Source organism: Cydia pomonella, chromosome 5, assembly GCF_033807575.1.
Source record: "Cydia pomonella isolate Wapato2018A chromosome 5, ilCydPomo1, whole genome shotgun sequence".
Classification (NCBI taxonomy): domain Eukaryota; kingdom Metazoa; phylum Arthropoda; class Insecta; order Lepidoptera; family Tortricidae; genus Cydia; species Cydia pomonella.
In genome coordinates, this window is record NC_084707.1 from 2,454,738 (window position 1) to 2,476,257 (window position 21,520).

Consider the following 21,520-nt stretch of genomic DNA (forward strand, 5'->3'; position numbering starts at 1 on the left):
AAAAAACCGGGCAAGTGCGAGTAGGACTCGCGCACGAAGGATTCCGTACCATTATTTATAAAAACGGCAAAAAAAAATGTTTGATGTATGGGAGCCCCCCCTTAAATATTTATTTTATGTTGTTTTTAGTATTTGTTGTTATAGCGGCAATCTGTGAAAATTTCAACTGTCTATCACGGTTCATGAGATACAGCCTGGTGACAGACGGACGGACAGCGAAGTCTCAGTAATAGGGTCCTGTTTGACCCTTTGGGTACGGAACCATAACAAGCAAATCTCGTCCTTATGGTAAGCGACAATGTGGGACGTTTGACTAGACTTCGACACATGTGTTGGGACTGTAGTCTTAGCGTGTGACGTAACTACAGTATATGTCATTTGTTTAAAGGTTCTATATTTAAAAATTAAATTATTATGTCAATGTCATATTCATAAAAAATAATTGGTATTAGTCCTAAAAACTAAAATTCTAATTATCAATCCATAAGACGATACATACAAAATGAACATCATCTTAATGATGAGGTGGGTTTAGGACAATAGAGAAATTCAGTGTTACAAGATTACATACTTAAAGATCGATGAACAGGGATATGATTGGAAAATTTGACATATCGGCACCCACCACATTAGGTAATATAGAGTTATGTTACGTTTTAACAACTTTAAACTTTATGCGTCGGCATTAAAGTTGGTTATTATTTTCGTTTGCAGCCGGATTAAAAGTATAATGCTTACAAAGTAAATTAAAACTGATGTTGCGCAAAAACAAAGTACTAAGGGCCGGTACAAATGGACTGCAACCCGACTGCAACTTGTATGGGAATGCCGTCGTTGCAGTTCCCATACAAATTGCAGTTCGTCTGTATCGACCCTATGACGGTGAAGTGGGGTAACTGGAGACAGGGGTGGTAACATTGGTCAAGGAAAATTTCTCAGTTATAAGAACGTGGCTAACAGCAGTTGCAATCATAGAATATTATTTAAGGAGTTTTATAGGAGGGAATTTTTTTCAACTTGCTAGAATGCAGTTACGAAATAATGCCATTATAGAAGAACGAATAGCCGAGCTGAATATAATAGGTGAGACCAAAGCACATCGTCTCCGATGGCTTGGCTACCTCGAAAGGATGGGTGACGATCGGGCAGTCAAGAGGACTTACTTAGGTCGACCAACTGGACGCCGTCCTGTTGGTCATCCTAGATATCGTTGGGCGGGTAGAGTGGAGGCAGATCTCCGTGAGCTCGGCTTCAGCGAAAGCTGGCGCGAGTCCGCTCTGGACCGAGCAAAGTGGCGTGCTCTTGTGTTGGAGGCCAAGACTCATTTTGGGTCATCGCGCTAGCCAAGTAAGCTAGATTATGTTGTTTTTTTTTTTTTTTTTTATACCTATGTCTGAAATTACCCCACTTGAAAGTATTCTTTTGTCTATGCTGTAATATTATGTACAAGTAATTATGACTAGGGATCATCCATTAATTACATCACACGTTTAGGGGGAGGGAGGGGGTCAAGAAAATGTGACATATTGTGACAAGGGGGAGGGGGAGTCACAAACTTTGTGACGTCACTTTGACTTCATCAGTAATCGAAAATTTATTTAATTGTTTTGTTTGCTGCACAGTTAAATAAAAGTTTTTGGAACGATAATAGTTTTTATTCGTTTAAGTTTTATTTCCGAATCAGTTTTGGGTTATAAAATTACTAATATTTCTTTTATAGAAAATATTTTGATATAATATCAATAATACCTAATTCGATTTGCCAATTTTGTTGAAAACAAAATTGCGAAAAATGTGACGTCACACCAGGGGGGAGGGGTTTGCCAAATGTGACCAATTGTGACAAGGAGGGGGGAGGGGTCAAAAAACCTAGAAATTTGTGTGATGTAATTAATGAAAGACCCTCTAGTCATCTAACGGATACAACATTTGTGAGAACTAGTGAAAACACAAAATACACGTAACAATACGATGTGAACGAGATATAAATATAATTATTTATTTTGTTGGCAGTCAAGGTGCTACAAGACACCATTTAGGTAGCTAGTAGTTGTTTATATTATTGTGTTACATAATATTTTTTTATTATTCATTGCTTTACATTTCAAAAACTTATCACTACTGTCTATATGTCTACTATGGTCTCAAATTATTTATTACGTACATAGAATTAATTTATAAATATTAAAATACAGAAAATATGAACGCAAATTAATCATTTAAGAATCAAAGTAAATAAAATCAAGCCAATAAAATAAAATTCATTCAATATCATTATGAACACTGCTTCACAATATACACCTACCTATTTAGAATTATTCTACTTATGTACAAACTCCGACTGACTTAGTGCCATTAGCAAAATACATTCACAGGCGAATGTTCAAAAATATGTACACATCTGTCAATAGTCGTGTAGATATTTCTGAGCCATTTGCCTGAATAAACTTTGGTTACTCACCACTTTTAAGAATAACTATTTGCGCAGAAACGACTGGTAATATGTGTCGTTTCGCATAAAAGGACTCTTGGCAGTTGGTGGTTACGTCGCAAAAGGCCATCTCACTCACAGCCCTTTATTAACCTCTTGAACGCCAGACGGCGAAGGAATATGCCGCGCCCCGGACGCCAGGCACACGCGATTATTTAAGCGAAACTGAACTTTACAGTACATATGGAGCTACTTTATAGCACTAGTGCGAAAATTAGCATATTACGTTACTGTGTCGAACATTTAAAGGGCCATATGTACTGTAAAACGTTGTACGATACATGTGCGAAAAGGTAATTCGCAACTCGTGTCGATTTAAAACACTTCCTTCGGTCGTGTTTTAATTTATCGCCACTCGTTTCGAATTTCCTATTTTTCGCACTTGTATCGTAATGTACTATTATGGAGTTCCGCGAAATTTCCTATTCAATTGGCGAAGCTGTCGGCTGTAGCCGACGTTGGCGTCCTTGGCAAGACTTTCCGATGACGGCCAGAGCCGACTGTGGCGGTCAATAGGTTAAAATGGCACATGAGGTAGAGCTCATTCATTTTCATCTACTATTGCTGAGTTAAGCATTCCCACCCAAATTATATAAAAAAAAAGTTAAATAACATAAACGTATAAATCTTAACTGTATGTAATATTTATTACATAACTCTTCAAACGTAGCTTTGAATATTACCTATGCTTAACTAAGCAGAATAGATGGCTTCGTCTACTCTCTTTAAAATACCCCCAAAATTGTATATAATGTAGGCCCCATTTTAGTGTCCCATTGTTGAGAGCTGTTCATTATATGCCGGCGCCTTTTAAAAATCTTATTATAATGCAATGTAGAGTAGCCCCTTTAAAGTTGGTACATATACCTCGCCTAAAGCTCATCAAAATGATTTCCTTAAGATGGTCGCCACGATCCGTAGCTTCTTGATAAGGGCTAGTCGTTATGTTTAAGGTGGTAAACAGATCTCGCTAAAGTTCAACGTCAAAATGGTCACCTATGAGATGGTCGTAGTTAGTAACCTCTCGAGTAGCTCCGTTAAAGTAGGTACATATACCTCGCTTAGAGCTCATCATAGAAATGGTCGCCCTTGAGATGGTCGCCGTAGTCCATATCTTCTGACCCAAGGAACAGCTGATAGTGGCTTTATGGTGGTACATAGATCTCGCCAAAATTCACCGTCAAGTTTTCACCTATCTGATGGCCGTAGCCACCTGACGAGTTAAAATTGTTAGATATACCTCGCCTACAACTCATCGTCAAAGTGGTCGCCCATGAGATGGTCGCCGTAGTCCGTAGCTTCTGAGCCAACGAACTGCTGATAGTGGTCGAGGACCTCGGTGAAGCTGAGACGTCCGTCTGAATTGTCATCGGCTGATGCGAAGAGATGTTCCACCTCTTCTACCGCGATTTCGCTGTGGAAAATATATAGGAATATTAGGATGTCTCACACAAATCGAGTGTTTATAACGTATACATGTGGAAAATATACATAAATATATTAGGGGCTAGATCTGTTTTGAACTACTCGAAATGCACTCATATGAAATTACGCCCTGTGATTGGCTAGTTGGCTGCAGCGCTTCACAAGCGCTTCTGCCTCAAAACCCAAATGTCAAATACACGATACGGAAACCTTGCGCTTTATCTCCTAATATGCTAAATATAATATATATAATTACAAGGCAGTCTTCCATAAATCAACTTTTAATAGCAACGCTTGACTACCCAACTATATGCTCCAAATCTATCTCGAATATCTACGTTCAGGTGTGAATATTATTTGAATGTCTTCTTCCTCGCGTTGTCCCGGCATTTTGCCACGGCTCATGGGAGCCTGGGGACCGCTTGGAAACTAATCCCAAGATTTGGCGTAGGCACTAGTTTTTACGAAAGCGACTGCCATCTGACCTTCCAACCCAAAAGGTTAACTAGGCCTTGTTGGGATTAGTCCGGTTTTCCTTCACCGAAAAGCGACTGGTAAATGTCAAATGATATTTCGTACATAAGTTCTGATAAACTCATTGGTACGAGTCGGGGTTTAAACCCGCGACCTCAGGATTGCAAGTCGCACGCTCTTACCGCTAGGCCACTAGCGCTTTTGCGAATATTATTTGAATGTCTCAGATCTAAAGGTATTTCCACAAAAGGCAGAAAAAACTCAGGCAACTAAAAAAGGAGATTGGTATTGTTACTTATTTACGTGATCAACTTGTGAAACGTAGTTCTATTAGTTGTATCAAAGAGAATTTGAAATAAAGGTGGATTGGCAAAGAAAACTTTGTAGCCACAGTAAATTTACTGTCATCTTTCGACACAAGATTAAAACTTTTAGAACGCCATTTTACTGATCCTTATACTTTCACTGACATGTGTTTAATTTGTTAAATATCAATAAGTGGCGTCATCTAATAGATCAAAGGCCAAAGGTATGGCGGCATCGTTTTGAGCGATGGCGCCACAACCTTTGGGTTATACCCGGTAACTTGGCGCCACTTTTTAAAGTTTAACAAATTTATCAGTGAAAGAATAAGGATCAAAGTCAAATGGCGTTCTAAAAGTTTTAATCATGTGTAGATGGCAGTAAATTTACTGTGGCTAAATGTTCCTTGACAATCCACCTCTATTTCGAATTCTCTTTAGTTGTATATAGTAATGGGCAGTATGGTGATTTCAGGGTATTATATTAATAGTTGGGATTGCATTTCTCGGACAATGGACGATATATATGACATTTTAATATGTTTCAGTACGGTCACGTCTGAAAATATCGATACGAAAAAAGTGCCATAAAATATGTATACACGAGTTTATTGCCCATATATTAAGGTAGTGTATACATATTTTTGGCACATTTTTCGTAACGATATTTCCAGACGTGACTGTACAATACCTTGGAGGATGGCTAAGGCGCCAAGCATTTCTAAAATTACTATATAAGAGATAAATGAAAGCTAAAGGTTTTGGCGTCAGCTGAGAATGCTAAGGCGCCAGTACAAATCCGGAATCAGGCACTTTTTTTTAAATACGACATTTATTTTCAAGCGTCGATTGAGAAACTTTTTGCTGGAGAACCCATTATATTCAATTTGTGAATGTTTTGACATAAATGTATAATTTAATTTTTCATATTTGACATTGTTTTTGTTTCTTATTGATTTCATTTAATTTTTATTCTACTATTGTTTTTCTATACATTCTGACTTGACGATCCTTTTCAGGTGAACATTTCCATTTAAAAATTCTGGATTATGATGTTATTTTTAGTCATTATTAGAATTTATTTTTGACGATCACAATTTTTTTTTTTAAATAGCCTATTTTGTGTCCCACTGCTGGTCAAAGGCCTCCCCTTTATTCCGCCACTCATCACGATTTGAAGTATGTTCCCGCCAGTTTCTGCAAAAAAGCGTCGAGTTCATCCCGCCATCTCTTTTTTGGTCTGCCTCTGCCCCGGCTAATCTGCGGTGTCCATTCGGTAGCCAATTTGGCCCACCGATCCGGGTGCATACGGCAGACGTGTCCCGCCCAACCCCACTTAAGGCCTTAACACCCACATCTATGATACCAGTTCTGGAGCGCAGTTCGGTGTTCCTAACTCGATCGGTTCTCCGAACTCCTAATAGATTCTTATAAATTGCCATGAATGTAATTTGTAATGCAATCGTATGTTGTTTAATAAATAAATCTAAATCTATTTAAAAATTATAATACTGACTCGTTATCGGGTATGATCCAGCGACGAATCTCCTCCGTGTTGAGTTTCCCGTCGCGGTCCGCGTCGAGCTCGTGGTCGAACTTGTCGCGTTCCGCCAACATCCACGCCTTGTCGTGACCACCTGTAAAAGACGTTCTAAATTTAAGCCCAGGTATTGTGAGAGTCAGAATCGCGGGTGTACCTAAATAAAATCAATTGAAAAGCATACCATATTTTTGTACCTAATTTGTACTATTTAGTACCTCGTTTAAAAAAAATTTTACCTCACGGTACGTAAAGTTATGATCAAAAAACAGGTCACCCGCCATCCTGACAGTCAGAATGGCGGGTGTACTTTATTACGCTATGTTCCCGTGGCTATTGATAAATTCTATAAAAGCCAAATTTTTGTACCTTTTTTGTACCTTTATATTCAATTAAAATATGAGTCATTTTATTTGTGCTTTCCAAGTTTTACTCATTTTATATTTTGCTTGCTATTACAATTTTGCAGGCGTTATAATTTTTCAAGTTATCGATTTAATTTTTAAGAAAAAACGCTAAGGTACAATTATTTTTATTACGCCAGGATTTAGTACCTTTAATGTTTAATCTGTTAAGTTCTAATAGCTCAGAAAATCATGTCTTAAAAATGATTTTTCTTAGGAAGATTTCTTTGAATTGGCGCCTAGCCTTTTTTAAGACATGATTTACTGAGTTATTTGAACTTAACAGATTAAACATTAAAGGTACTAAATCCTGGCGTAATAAAAATAATTGTACCTTAGCGTTTTTTCTTAAAAATGAAATCGATAATTTGAAAAATTATAACGCCTGCAAAATTGTAATAGCAAGCAAAATATAAAATGAGTAAAACTTGGAAAGCACAAATAAAATGACTCATATTTTAATTGAATATAAAGGTACAAAAAAGGTACAAAAATTTGGCTTTTATAGAATTTATCAATAACCACGGGAACATAGCGGAATAAAGTACACCCGCCATTCTGACTGTCAGGATGGCGGGTGACCTGTTTTTTGGTGATAACTTTAAGTACCGTGAGGTACAATTTTTTTTAAAGAAGATACTAAATAGTACAAATTAGGTACAAAAATATGGTATGGTTTTCATTTAATTTTATTTAGGTACACCCGCCATTCTGACTCTCGCCAGGTATTGGCTGTTGTATTTATAAATGTTGTTATGTATTTTTCATGTCACTATATGACGTTACTATAAATGTTGTATTGACTTGTAAAAGAGCCCTTGAGGCCTACTTGCAGAATAAATTTTTGAATTTTGAATTTTAAGCTTAGGTATAACTACTACTAGCTTATTTCCCGCTACATAGTTTACGGAATTTGGAAAGATTATTTAAATATTAAGCTTATTTCTTATCCAATCTGCTTTTTCGTCAATAATAAACCTTAGATATAGTCATTTTTCAAAAGAAATATTGATCCTGATTACAATAATTCTCCACCCCCTTTTTAACACCCTTAATTAATGATTTTGGGGATAAAAACTACTCTTGATCCTTTCCCACAACTCAAACTTTCTCCATAGCAAATTTCATATATATCGATTGATAATATAATATTTCCCATGCAAACTTCCATTTCACCCCCTTAAAGGATGATTTCTGGGATGAAAACTATCCTTCGTCCTTCCCTGGGACTCAAACTAATTATATACAAAATTTCAACTAAATCTGTTAAGGTTAAGCTGTTTAAGCGTGAAGAGATGAAGTAGAACATACAGACAGACAATCCCGTCGCCGGACACTTTCTGCTGGGAGGGAAAGAGAAAAGTTATTTCTCTGTCGCTTAATAGCAGAAAGATGTCCAAAGAAAAGCTCAGTGTATCTCTTTTAAGATCCGGACTATGCTATTTTGGTGTATGATGGACGTGTTATCCTCGTGATGCAGCAACCGTCACTTTTTAACACCGCGCGATTGATAAAGACAGACGCTCTTAATATTACGCTGTCACGTAGACGTAGACCATCACATCCATAACAGACGACGTGGCAATGGCTTGTGAAGTCGGGTTTAACACATTCCCTGCTAGCGACCCGCTAGGCGGGTTCTCTATTCGTAGACGGTTTTCGCTACAAACGGTGGAAAACATGTTATCGGCTACGCTCGTGTGTTAATACTCGTTAATAACCCAATAACAAATGTGTTAAGCAAGACATATTACAAAGAGCCACGTGCATCCGTCCGCCATTGAAGCAACAGAGTCCTGTTGTGTGATGGAAATTAGCATGGAGCAAGATTCCGACTATAAAAATCTAAACTTGATTTGATATTGATTCATTTGGTGGGCGATTTCTGGATAAGATTAGCTCAGGACCGGGAAAAATGGCGTACTGGAAGAGATCTATGCTCAGTTCAGCTCGATAATAGTTTACTTACTTTTTCTTTAAACAATAATACTTTATTTTGCATTAATATTTTCAATGAATTGTATTTTATAATTGTTGATGTGCTTGTTATTGCTTGTATGTAAATTCCATGTTGACGCGTAAAAGTGCCCTTGTGGCCTATTTGCTGAATAAATGTTGAACTTGAAGAAGTTGAAGTTGAAGCAGTGGGCGATAAAGGCTGTTATGATAATATTAATATAAAGTGTTATTCGCAGTGTGTGTGCACCATATAAAAGCTGATTTTGGTATGTCTCTGAGAAGTGAATCATATGTATACTTATTATCAAAGAGAATTTGAAATAGAGGTGGATTGCCAAAAAGTGGCACCTTCTTACCGGGCAAAGATTATAGCGCCATCACTCGAAACGATGCCGCCATACCTTTGGCCTTTGATTTATTAGATGGCGCCACTTTTTGATATTTAACAAATTTAACACATTAGTGAAAGAATATTAAGGATCAAAATCAAATAGCCTTCTAGAAGTTTTAATCATGTGTCGAAAAATGGCAGTAAATTTACGTGGCTACAAAGTTTTCTTTGACAATACACCTCTATTTCAAATTTCCTTTAATCGGTTTTAGAGACTAAAATGTGAAGAAACTTTTTTTGTTCGCCTAGTTTCAGAGCTAATGCCAATTTTTATCGTGTTTCAGTGCATAACGCCTTTTTGATGGTGACGTCCTTATTGACAGATATCAAAGTGACAAGGAACACTTTGGAACAACTAGTTGTTATAAAAAAAATTAACTACCAATTCATATTCATCCATACATTTTTATTATGTATAAAAACAAACGAAAATAAAACACCAGAAAAAAATTTTTTTTCGGTGTAACTGACTTAAACTTGTATAATTTTTTTTTCTTCTTGACCTCAGGAATACGTGGTAAAAAAAAAACCGTTTCCTCGCGGGCACCTTGTATTGCTTCCCGGACTTCTTCTTCGCACAGTGGCATTGGCAATGGGCGGGACAGCAATATAATTACGTGAGGACGATTGAGATGGGAAATAGTGGGTTAATGTACGAAATTCTTTATGCTGTTTAATGTACCCCATAAATAAAAAACACTATTTTGGAAGTTCGAATGCGTCTCTTGGTTCAGTCCATTAACGGGTGAATTGTCATTATTGGCTTAAATATAAATTCATGACTGTCTGTTTATTTAGCAAGCAAGCATTTAGCAATTATTACTTGCAATAAATCTAGATTAGACGTTAAGAATACCTAAATAAGCAAAACTAGTTGGTTCTGTGAGCTGTAGACCTCGCAATAAGCTTAAAACATGTAAAATTTAAAAATATGTACTCACTTCGTTCATTCATTATCTTATAAAGGCGAGCTCACAATGGGCTTAAGCGCCATAGACCCTACTAGCGCTTAAGTCCTTTATGCCAATTTCCGCCATTTTGAACATTTTCCAAAAAAAAAAAGACAAAAAAAAATATCTAACTATCAAACCTGCTCACATTTTTTTTAACAAGAATCAGTTCACCCAGTTTTACCTCGCGTATTAAAGCTAAGGGATGATAAAATACCCTGCAGATGTACCTAGAGTCCTAGACGGATAATGAATGAATGAATGAATGTTTCTTTATTCAGGCAATAGACCCATTACATAATTTTAAAATACAAATTAAAATCAAAAAGATACAGAAATACAGTAAAAAAATACAGTTTAAAAAAAACACTAAAAACTACTTATAATGATTGAATGAATGAGCCTCACCCCTGTCTCCGATGAACTCCTCGAAGCTGATGCTGCCGTCGTTGTTGCTGTCCTTTTCCCGCATCGTCTGCGCGAGCAGGAACGCGTGCATCTTCTCGTGTTCCTCCGGATTTGTGAATACCTGAGGATATCAGAATGTAATAAATAAGTATTAATCCTTCGGTGTTTAACTTTGACCGCCAAATAGGTCAGCTGGCGCGCGCGGCTGCAACCCAATATGAACCTTTGTGCATTCCGACAAGGTTCACGTTGACGCGCCGCGCTCTATAGGCCAAATAGATATATACACGGTAATTTTTTTTAAGTCTATTAACTTCGGGTTATGACTTAGTATATTTAAGGAAACTTAATGGCATAGTTCATTCTCATGTTTTTTTGTATAATGTAATTAAATGCAGCATAATATAGCGTTGTTGTAATATGGGTATACTATTTAATTTAACCAAAAAAGTGAAAATTGACATATCAATATCATTTCGAATATCGATCTTCACAGATAGTACTTGCGTTTAGTAGCAAATGCATAAACTCATTCATACACTAATCAATAGGAGGGTCCACATCGAGCGAGCACACGCGCAAGGCAATTTCCTCGCGCACAAAACGGCCAGTGTAGACGTCGGCCGAGGAAAAGGCGCGCATCGGCTCGGCCGAGGCACGTCTACACTGGCCGTTTTGTGCACGAGGAAATTGCCTCGCGCGTATTGTCGCTCTGTGTGGACCCGCCTAATGTGTAAACAAGCCCTAAGGCAAGTGTATACGTTCATAGGGGCCTTATTAAAAAAGAAATATTAAACGAAACGAACGGAACGGAACGGAATTAATTAGACTACCGGTGTTTTTAAGAAAGTTGCTTAATTTAAGCTCAGGGATGCACCCTTAAAATTGAAATACCGTGTGGATTGTCAGTTTATTTTGATAAACACTAGGTCACCATCAGAATATATCTGAAATTAGTGAAATTAAAAAGTCCGACGACTCAGATTCAGTCGTCGGAGTTCGAACCGTCAACATCTCCTGAGGATGCCTCGTCTAGAACCACGTGTCGAGTTTTGTATTTTCGGTGGTAGATTGTTATATTTATTTGCGTCTTTATTTTTGCGGTGGGAGGGTGGGAACATTAATTGCATGTAAAAACACGCAAGTATAACGGATTAGCACTGATTAACTAGCACGTTTACTTTTCGCGGGTAAGCAAAGTAATATTTTTTTTATAGTTATTATGGATTTCCGCAAAGTAACGCATTGTATCTGAAATTATAGCAGCAAAGTTGGTCAAAAATATTTCGTCAATACAATCCTGCACACTGACCTCAAACTCGTCGATGTCTAATGTCCCGTCCCCGTTGGCGTCCGCCGCCGCCCACATCTGCTTTTCCTCCTGCACCAACTGTCAACAATATCACAAAATAAAAAATAAACAGAAGGTCCGTTCTCGCCGCTCTCGAAAATACGTACCTAAACTTGCCCGACTCACTAGGGTTGCTTCTGTATTGATTTCGAATTTTAAGGAGTAGGTAATATAAGTTTACAGACATACATACATCGATTCGTTTATACATACATCTTATCATGTTTACATTCCTTAGAGACTGCATTTTGACGTACATGACAGTAGGTACCTACGTAGAGGCGGGGACGTCAAGTGAGCACAGCGCGCACAGCCCGACTAACAAGGAAAGGTACCCAACTGTCCGGTTCCGATTTGATTTATATTTATATATGTTATAGAGTAGTCTAAAATAACGGACACGTATTTTTTTTTAGCTGCCCAAACTCAACATATTGGGAGAAATTGTCCTCCAAAGTACTAAAAAGTTACTAAATCTTCTAACTCCTATAGAAAGTAATGCTCAAGCAACTTGCTAGTTAATGGCTTGTTTGAGAACAGGAAAAAATAATGTACACGTGTTTTGTTATATCTGCTTAAACTCAAGTTTTCCTAAAAAAACACCCGTCTTTACGTGTAACTTTAGCGATAAGATATTATAAAACTTCGAATGTCGATTTTTTAGGAAAAATGAGTTTTAGCCGATATAACAAAACACGTGCTCATTATTTTTTTGCTGCTTTCGAACATATACTCAAACCAGCCATTAACTAGCAAGTTGCTTGAGCATCACTTTCTATAGGAGTTAGACGATTTAGTAATTTTTGAGTACTTTGGAGGACAATTTCTCCCAATAGGTTGAGTTTGGGCAGCTAAAAAAAATACGTGTCTGTTATTTTAGGCTACTCTATAACATATATAAATATAAATCAAATCGGAACCGGACAGTTGGGTACCTTTCCTTGTAAGCTCTGCCCGAGAGTGCCCGAGAACGCCTGTAAATGTAACGTCTGTGTGCGTAAATGTCACGTCTGTATGCGTGCGGCGAAAATGGCACTTTGTACTGAGCGGACTCTCTGCTCCGGCGCGCGCCGCCGCTATTTACTTTGTGACAATATCCTTATGTCAAAATATTAAATGGATGTCATATCATCCCCTATGGTGTCGGGTTAAGAATTTCACCACCCCTTTTCCTCCCGTGAGTATCGTAGAAGTCGACTGTGGGATATGGTTTCAAATTTGTTGTGGGCGATGGCCTGGCAACCTGTCACATCATGCAATATCACTTTTTTTTAAATCCCCTTAATTGCTAGAATTGGCACTGAAACTAGCAGTTTCTGAATCGATGGAGTTACTTGACTTGAGAAAGTTTGCTAATAAAATTTTTGGCTACCGTATTGTGATGTCACGAATACCTATTCCCATTCGTTTACATGTGTTTAGTCACCTGTAATAATTTAGGGGTGAATACATAGGTCATACTGAGCAACTATTACTATTATAGGAATACCGAAATCGCGAAAAATTCATACATTTTGGCTGTCTGACCTTGACATTTTCTATGGGAGAGTTAATATTTTTTCGCGATTTCGGGATTGCTGCCACGGTAAAAGTTGCTCAACATGACCTAAATATTCAGCCCGTAAATATATTGCAGGTGACTAAATAAACATGCTGTATTCAAATATTCGCAATATTTTCAAAATTCGCATCAAATGTTTTGCGAATGCGAATGTGCGAAGGTTGTGACTCGTGTCCTGTCTCGTCGACTCGCGTATGGGCAGTGCGCGCAAACTGTTTTCAAGTAATGCATTTTGACCAGTAGACAGCATTTTAATTTTCAACTCTTTATAACACCCCGTTCTAAGGTAACTATGTTTTATGTATTAACATTTTTTTTTCTAATTAGAATCGATAATAGAACTACATATTCCCTAATATTCCTATTCGGACATTAGCATCCTGGACGTTCGGATTCGCATTCGCGAATGTGAAGAATGCGAAATTCGTGACATCCCATGCGTTACTTTATTGGGTACAGTCAACTGCAGAGTGACCCAACATTCGACCCACCTGCATAGAAGTTTGTAAACACGGGTGCTAAGCGAATAGTATTGCCGACTGTACATGTAGTCACAATTACATGACCACTCTATGAATTAACACTATCACTATGTGACCATGCACTTCGCAGGTCGCCGTACAGCAGTTCATACCCACTATATAAAAGGAATTCATTCATCAAGTAGATTGGGTCATTGCGCTACTTTCCGTCCAGCTCTAATTTTCGTTCACTTGACGGAGTAGCAACTTATATATGTATTTTACTTTTAATTCGCTGCTTGCGAAATATTATTAATAAGTCCAAATCTGTGCTCCAATTTATATTCAAATTTTACGCAATTCTTTCTAGCAACTCCGTCAAGTGGACAGAAAACTAGTGATGTAGCCCTACCACGAGCTTGGCACAGAACTGACACTGACATTAATTAACGTTTGCATAACATACTTTCTATGCATCTAGCTCGTACATTCGTGCTCGTGGTATATTAGTGCGAACGATACACTATCGTCAAAAAGTTTAAAACCAAACAAAATTTGTAGTTTCATTTTCATTTGTTTTGCAAGAATACAACGATTTCAAACATTCAAAGAACTGTAGAGGCTACACAGCTAATAAAGGACACTGAGGTGTATTAAAAACATAATTTGTCCACCACAATCACCAGACCTTAACCCGATCGAGTTTTCATGGGATGAACTCGACCGTAGGGTCCGAAAACAATGTCCGACATCAGCAAAAACTATGGGAGATACTGCAATATGAGAGGAAATCCATAAGCCAAGAAACGCTACTACACAAACTTGTAGAAAGAATGTCAAGACTGCTCTGAAGTGGAAAAGCGTCGAGGATTTTTCGATGCGACAAACGTTTAACTGTTTATTATTATATGCCTTTTTTAAATTTACTGATTAATAAATTGTATAACGCTTTATTTTTTCGATTGTAGGTACCTACTTCAAAGTAGTGTTTCGTGGAAAATCCAAAAAATGTTGATTATTTGCATATTTTGTGTTTGGTCTTAAACTTTTTGACGGTAGTGTATGGTAGAGAGTAAGTTATGCAGACATTAGCGAAGATTTAAAAACTAATCCAGTACCCCTAGTGTAAATTTAGTCGATAGCGAAACGTGACGTACGCGTTTGCGTTAAGTCTCATTTTGTATGGGTTTTTGAACAGCGCGCCAAGCGGGACGTTTTGGAAAGTCAAAAATCTCATACTAAATGCAACTTAACACTTAACGCAAACGCGTACGTCACGTTTCGCTGTCGAAAATATTTACACTAGGGGTACAGGACTTTATCGCGTAAACGTACGTTTATTATATGGCCTGAAACGTCAGGCTATATAATAAACGTAAGTTTACGCGATTAAGTCCCGTATTAGTTTTAAAATTATGAATGAAAATCGTGTTGGTTTAAATCAATATATTAGCGAAGATGTGAGTGTCAACAATAATTTGTTATGTTTATAAAGTTTATCCGTTTTGTATAGTGTCGTCTTGTTAAACTAAGTTCAATGCATAGTAACTTACATATTTGGTATAACTGTTACTGTAAGTTAATAAATAAACAATCAACAAATGGTGGTAGCCATTCTAGACGTAAACTAGCGCAATGACCCTATGCCCTATGCTATGCACTTCTGCAGCTGAGTGTACATATTTTACTCAAAACTCACTACGAAAAGTATGCGACTATGTCAGATTATAATGCCTCATCGATATGTATATTTGTGCTCTCTATTCTTTCCCTCCGATAACATAAACAATAGCTACCGCACGTCTTTACTACAGTTAATACAATTGTATACCATATTGCAAAGTCATAAGGTCGCTATTCAAAGTGTTTTCTTCTGATAGACTCCTTGTACGCTTGTTACCTTTTTCCGTTAAGAAAGCGTGTTATCAAACAAATGGGTAGTGTGTGAGTATTGTTTACGTTACAGATACAACTCATAAGTAAAGTATGTTTAAGCACATTACAATAGGCGGGTCCACACAGAGCGAGAACTCGCGCGAGGCAATTTCCAACGGCCAGTGTAGACGTGCCTCGGCCGAGTCGGCGAGCGCGTTTTCTCGCCCGAGTGCGCCGCTCTGTGTGTAGCCGCCTATTCACACACTTTTTATAAATTTTATACCAGGGACCCGTCCACCCCTTCCCAAAATAAGCCTTTAAATGGCTTACCCCCTTATTCATAAACGTGTGCTAAAGTTGACAAGCCGGTAACAATCGTTTGTCCCTTTCCATCATACCAATACGTCGAAAAGGAACAAACGATTGTTAGCGGCTTGTCAACTTTAGCACACGTTTATGAATAAGGGGGTTAGTTGATTATCGAATAGCCCCAACCTGAGTATATGGTTAAAATTTCAACTCTTTACCTCCACGCGCTCCTGAGATAAATGGTCTTGACAGACGGACAGACGGACCGACGGAAAACAAAGTGATCCTTTTCAAAATTTAAACGAACATTCTCTTCTAACAAGTCAAAAGTCTACACCTCGAGATTGGCAGAATCCACCTTGCTAAAATTGGCGAGGAGTAAAAGCCATTTAGGGAAAAAAAAGTGATCCTTTAAGAATTCTTTTTGAGGCAAGAAACCCTAAAAATGAATAGATTTTCCGTAGCTTGGCTACATACCATGCCAGTATCCCCTGTGTCTTCAGGCAGAATCTCCTCCTCGGAGTCCACTCCGAAGGCATCCGACAAGTATTCAGTCCATGTGACTACACCATCATGGTTGTCATCGGCTTCTTTCATCCTCTCCTCTGTCTCTTCTCGGGATAACTTGCTAAAAGTGTAATACTATTTATTGCACAACTTAGAAAATACAGTATCATCTTGCTAAACTGACACTAATTCGACGACCAGTCTGGCATAGAGGGTAGTGACCATGCCTATGAAGCCAATGGTCCCGGGTTTGAATCCCAGTAAGAGCATTAATTTGTGTGATGAACACAGATATTTGTTCCTGAGCCATGGGTGTTTTCTATGTATATAAGCAGACAGAAGTTTTTGTGGCAAAATAAAGTGTTTGACAAAATTAAATATCGACATGTCTATTATCGATGTTACCCTAACGTTACCTATATAGTTAACCTATATTTTATGAAGTGAAGACAGCTACCGTAAAATACACAACACGTTCGATATCTTCTGTAATATATTGGTCGTTTTCTACTCTTTTAGCACTATATACCACGGTTTATGTTTTTTTTTAAGTACAAAATAGATGTATCAAAGCAATTATGTAAAGATTTATAATTAATTTTCATTCTTGAAATTTCTCGGTAGTTAACAGCAAGTAGAATTTACATCTCTTAATTATTAACCTATGACTGACTTGATAACAGATTTATCTATGTTTAATTTTTTCAAACACTCGTTATTTCTACAAAAACTTCTATGTCTGTATATAAGTATATATTTATAGAAGAGAATAAAATTATTTTATTCGTAAACACAAACAAGACAAATTACATAACATGTATAACAAAAACATAGAAAGTATAAAGGGCCACGAAATGTCCTCATCTCATGAGACCACTATTGTTGCCTAGTACCCATAGTACAAGCTTTGCTTAGTTTGGGACTAGGTCGCTCTGTGTAAGATTGGCCCCAAATATTTATTTAATTATTTATTATTCTGGTACTAGATGGTCAGTAGTGGGAAAATGACAGGATACAGGAGCAGATTTATATGTATTTTATGTTTTTCTTTTTAATTAATTATCTTTTAAACAATGTTTAAAAGAAAATTCATAGTTTTTTGTAATTAGCCGGATCCACACAGAGCGCGTATGCTCGCTTTTTGTGGACCCGGCTAGTCGTAATTTATAAAGAGAAGAAGATTGATACTATACAATTACTAACTATGACATAATATCCTATTTTAGTAATAAAGTAACATATTTTTAAGATTTTACTGTTATATTAAATATATTAAAACAAGTCACACGAAAAAACGAGAAATACGTGAGTTACCCGTTTTAATATCAGTGTCTCATGGAAGTTTTGTTATTTTACTTTTATGTAAAAAAACTTATAAGTACAAAATATTACCATCCGTACAAAAGGCAGCTCTATTACTAATCTCTTCTAATATTTTGTAACCTGTATCTAATTTGACCTAAAAACTTTCAAGATTAGAAATCATATGGATATTAACTTTAATTTAAAATAAAGAGAAAAAAGAGCACAATAACTAGGATGTAACATAATGGTGACACATATTTTATAATTTGTATATGTAATTGAATGATTAAGGTATCAATCATAAGGGATCATATTGAGATTTATATATGAAAATCAGACCAGAATTGACTAAAAATATGTTAAGTTGTTACCATATAATTATTATCTTAAGGACAATATGAATTTTATGAAAAAGTTTTTTCAATCTGTTAAACAAAAGGTATTGTTTCTTTTATGCAGCGAGTACTTCTGCTACTGCCAAAAACGCCGTCATAAGTAAACGGCCGTTTAAAAACCAATTTCACCATCCTATTCATATGGTTCAAATTCATTAAACAGCCCATACAGCGATAACAAGTTTTGTCATCTCCAAAAATAATGTTCTGTTGCTTTTGCCACCCCTGTGGCTGATTGGGTTTCGAAAAAACTGTTATATATTTAACCTTAATACTATATATATAGTAACCGCCATTTGTACAGTTTTCTTTGTTTGTGCAATAAAGTTCAAAGAAATAAATAAATAAACATAAATTTGAACCTTAATACTATCACAATAGATGCTTTTTAAAGACAGTTGCTTTAACACATCCCATAAATTTGACTTTGTAATGTATGAAAAAAATAATTTTGCCGTATTTTTTTAACTATGCTATCTGAAGCTACAAAAACGAATTACAAGGCTAGATTTACCTTATCCTATTGTAAGTACAAAGTTTCAGAGCAGCCTATCTTGTTTTAAAATGAGTGTAACTATGTTTGTATGGAGAACCGAGCTTGCTGGGGGCATTGAGTGCCGGTGACCCAATTTATCATAGGAACTGTGATGAAACAATGCAACCTAATTGTGTTTAGGGTTTCTAGAATTGTCTCGATGAGTATTAGTAGAAAAGTACAGTCAGCAACAAAACCTTGTACCAAAAATGAAATTTTTGTCAAATACTTATTTCAATAAAACTCAAAACTACTAGAATATTACCATGCAACTTCATTAAGTAGTAAAGCTATACAACAAGAAACATTTGCAACTATAACGATGTTTATCAGCCCTTATCACAAACTGAGAATGTAAGTACACAACCACAGCAACAAGCTTAATGTAAAAGATTATTTTTATGTGAAGATTGAGTTGAAATGATTTATTGTTTATGTCCAATATAAATTATTTTAAATTTACGCTTTTGTGTATTTGTGGTTTTATAATGCTTATTATTAAACAGGTACTTAAATATTTTCCATCACCTCTAATCAAATTCAATATTTTGAATACTAGTAAAAAAATAACAATGGACTCACCGGAAAGAATTTAAGATCCACTGTTTGAGCTCAATCTGATCAATAATTTTGTCTCCATTGAGGTCCATCTTCAGTAGCAGGTCGCCGAGCCGCCGCTTCGCCTCCTCAGGACTTAGCTGGTCATACTCCTCGGCTTCCTTCACGCTCCCTATGGAATAATAATACGTGACTATGAGCACCACGGGCGCGACCGCGGCCAGCGCGCGCCTCACCGACATCGTCACTGCCACTTATCGTAAAAAGTTTGCATCACAAAACGTCAGACGCGACAGACAAAAAGATGTAAACAACGCACCTAAAATGGCTTCGTGGTCGAACTCTGAATTATGCCCGGAGTCCCCGTAGTGCTCGAAGTCTCTCGCACGGAAGCTACCATCGCTCTCCCTTTCTTGAGTATCCACCTGGTGGTTGTGTACGGCCGCCGACGCACAGTTCAGCAGCAAATACTGCGTCAGTACGAACATAAACGACAGGACGTATGCCGAAGCCATTTTATCGCACCCGCGATCCGGTTTTTTGATTCAGACCTCAATGGCTTTATTATGCAAATCGCATTATATTTAGTTTATTTTCAAAAATAGACTGTCGTCATTCAGGCAAAATAATAGAACCGCTGACAGATACGAGTTGACTGCCCGCTTGACAGCTGGGAGTTTTTTTTAATATTTTATGGCCTGGTTACAAGACCTTTAATCCAATAAAAAAAGGGGACTTCTGAGCTTTCGTTCGGGAATCGTGACAGTTATGAACCTAACCTAATGACTCGATTTAACTCATCAAACTCGATTCCGTAAATTCGAGTCCATTTTCTGTTATCAAAGTTATTTAATTAGCCATAGCAGAGTCACGATTATCAATTTTTAATTAACCATGAAAATATTTTTTGAGTGTGGGTTTAGTAATGAAATTTTCACTAGTATAAAAGCATGTTTTGTAAATAAAAATGTGACAGATTTCCATCTCTAGTTTTAATGAGCAGTTTTACTTTGGCAAGTAATTTCCGTTAATAGCAAAAAGCGGTAAATTTAAAAGCGTATGTAATGTTGTCGCATAGAAAAAACAGAACCCTTATAGAATCAGGATCACTTTGTAGCCAGTCTGTCCGTCCATCCGTCCGGGCGTCCGTCTATCTGTCAAAATACTTACTTTACTCTTTGGTCAAGACCCTTTATCTCGGGAACGCGTGGAAGTATCGAGTTGAAATTAAAACCATATACCTACTCAGGGTCTACAGCAGTCTACAGTCTTTTAAAATTATGAAAAAATCAAACGTCTAAGTTAACCTTTAAAAAAGATACGGCAGTATTATATGTCGCAAAAAAAGTTCGACACTCTGAAGGGAACCAAAATTTATAGGGTACTTCCCGTTGACCGAGAACCACCTTAGAACTGTAAAATTTGGCAAGCAATATTTTTTTACCCTACAATCTGAAAACTATACAATTGCAAAAAATAAAAATAAATTAAATTTGTATTGAACCCTCGGTGGGCGAGTCCGACTCACACTTGTCCGTTTTTTTCATTTTATTGCGCGGCGCACTAAAACGTGACTAAAACAAACTACACTTGTATTCATTTTTCGTTTAGATTCTTGCGTAAGTACCCAAGTAGCATTCGGGGTTCTATATGACATGTCTAGTCGTTCACATGTACTCCACAAGCTGTGTAAGTCAGCTGTATAAGAGCTGTATAGCTTGCTATAATGCTCTTATAGAACCAGTTTGGGCACAAATTAGACAGCCTTAAGTTCACTATGGCTGTACATTAGCAGTATAATAGCATTATAATAGCAGTTTAAGTAGTAACATCGGACTTAAGGCTGACTAATGGCACTATATGGGACGCAGTGTGAACCATACAACGTACATGAGTGTAATAAAGAGTAACAAGTGGCTAAATACACAGCTATCACAGTTATAAAATCCGACAAAAGTACTCCAGTGCTACCTAAAATTCACGTGGGTCCATTATATTTCTTTATTTTATTTATTCCTCATTAAGTTTGGTTTTTTGTGTGCCATCAGAAACACCGGCGGATATCCTTTGGATAAATTTTATGATAACACGCGGTAAAGTACCTGTTTTAAATTCTTAATAATGTTAAATGCTATGGGAATGCAAGTTTATCGTGAAATGTATACATATTTACAGCTAAAATATTCACGCGCCTCTGTAAAAACGCGATATTCATTTTAAAATATTTAAAACTGGCTGAGAGGAAATCAACAATTTTCAGTTTTTGACATTATATTGGCATTATAATTATACTACGGTAATTAATTATAGCATGAAACC

General features: G+C 36.9%; 1 protein-coding gene and 1 long non-coding RNA gene across 2 annotated transcripts in view; both read right to left on the bottom strand.

Annotated features, from left to right (window-relative positions):
- Positions 1-21,520, bottom strand: part of LOC133518436 (uncharacterized) — a 107,971-nt gene that overhangs the window by 23,783 nt on the left and 62,668 nt on the right. The window lies entirely within an intron of this gene.
- On the bottom strand, positions 181-20,652 carry LOC133518417 (reticulocalbin-2). The gene is made up of 8 exons (XM_061852096.1): positions 19,521-20,652; positions 19,226-19,373; positions 16,379-16,529; positions 11,657-11,734; positions 10,345-10,465; positions 6,209-6,329; positions 2,890-3,905; positions 181-2,661 (listed from the first exon to the last, which is right to left on the bottom strand). The coding sequence occupies exons 1-7, from the start codon at positions 19,714-19,716 to the stop codon at positions 3,737-3,739; spliced, it is 984 nt and encodes a 327-aa protein (XP_061708080.1). The 5' UTR covers positions 19,717-20,652; the 3' UTR covers positions 181-2,661; positions 2,890-3,736.

What these genes read in the sequence shown, in the direction of transcription:
- LOC133518417 (XM_061852096.1), bottom strand. Translation starts at nt 19,716, where the DNA reads ATGGCTTCGGCATACGTCCTGTCGTTTATGTTCGTACTGACGCAGTAT. An exon ending in TAGACATCGACGAGTTTGAG is followed by an intron (nt 10,466 to 11,656) that starts GTCAGTGTGCAG and finishes TGATATCCTCAG; the next exon opens with GTATTCACAAATCCGGAGGA. An exon ending in TGGATCATACCCGATAACGA is followed by an intron (nt 3,906 to 6,208) that starts GTCAGTATTATA and finishes TATTTTCCACAG; the next exon opens with CGAAATCGCGGTAGAAGAGG.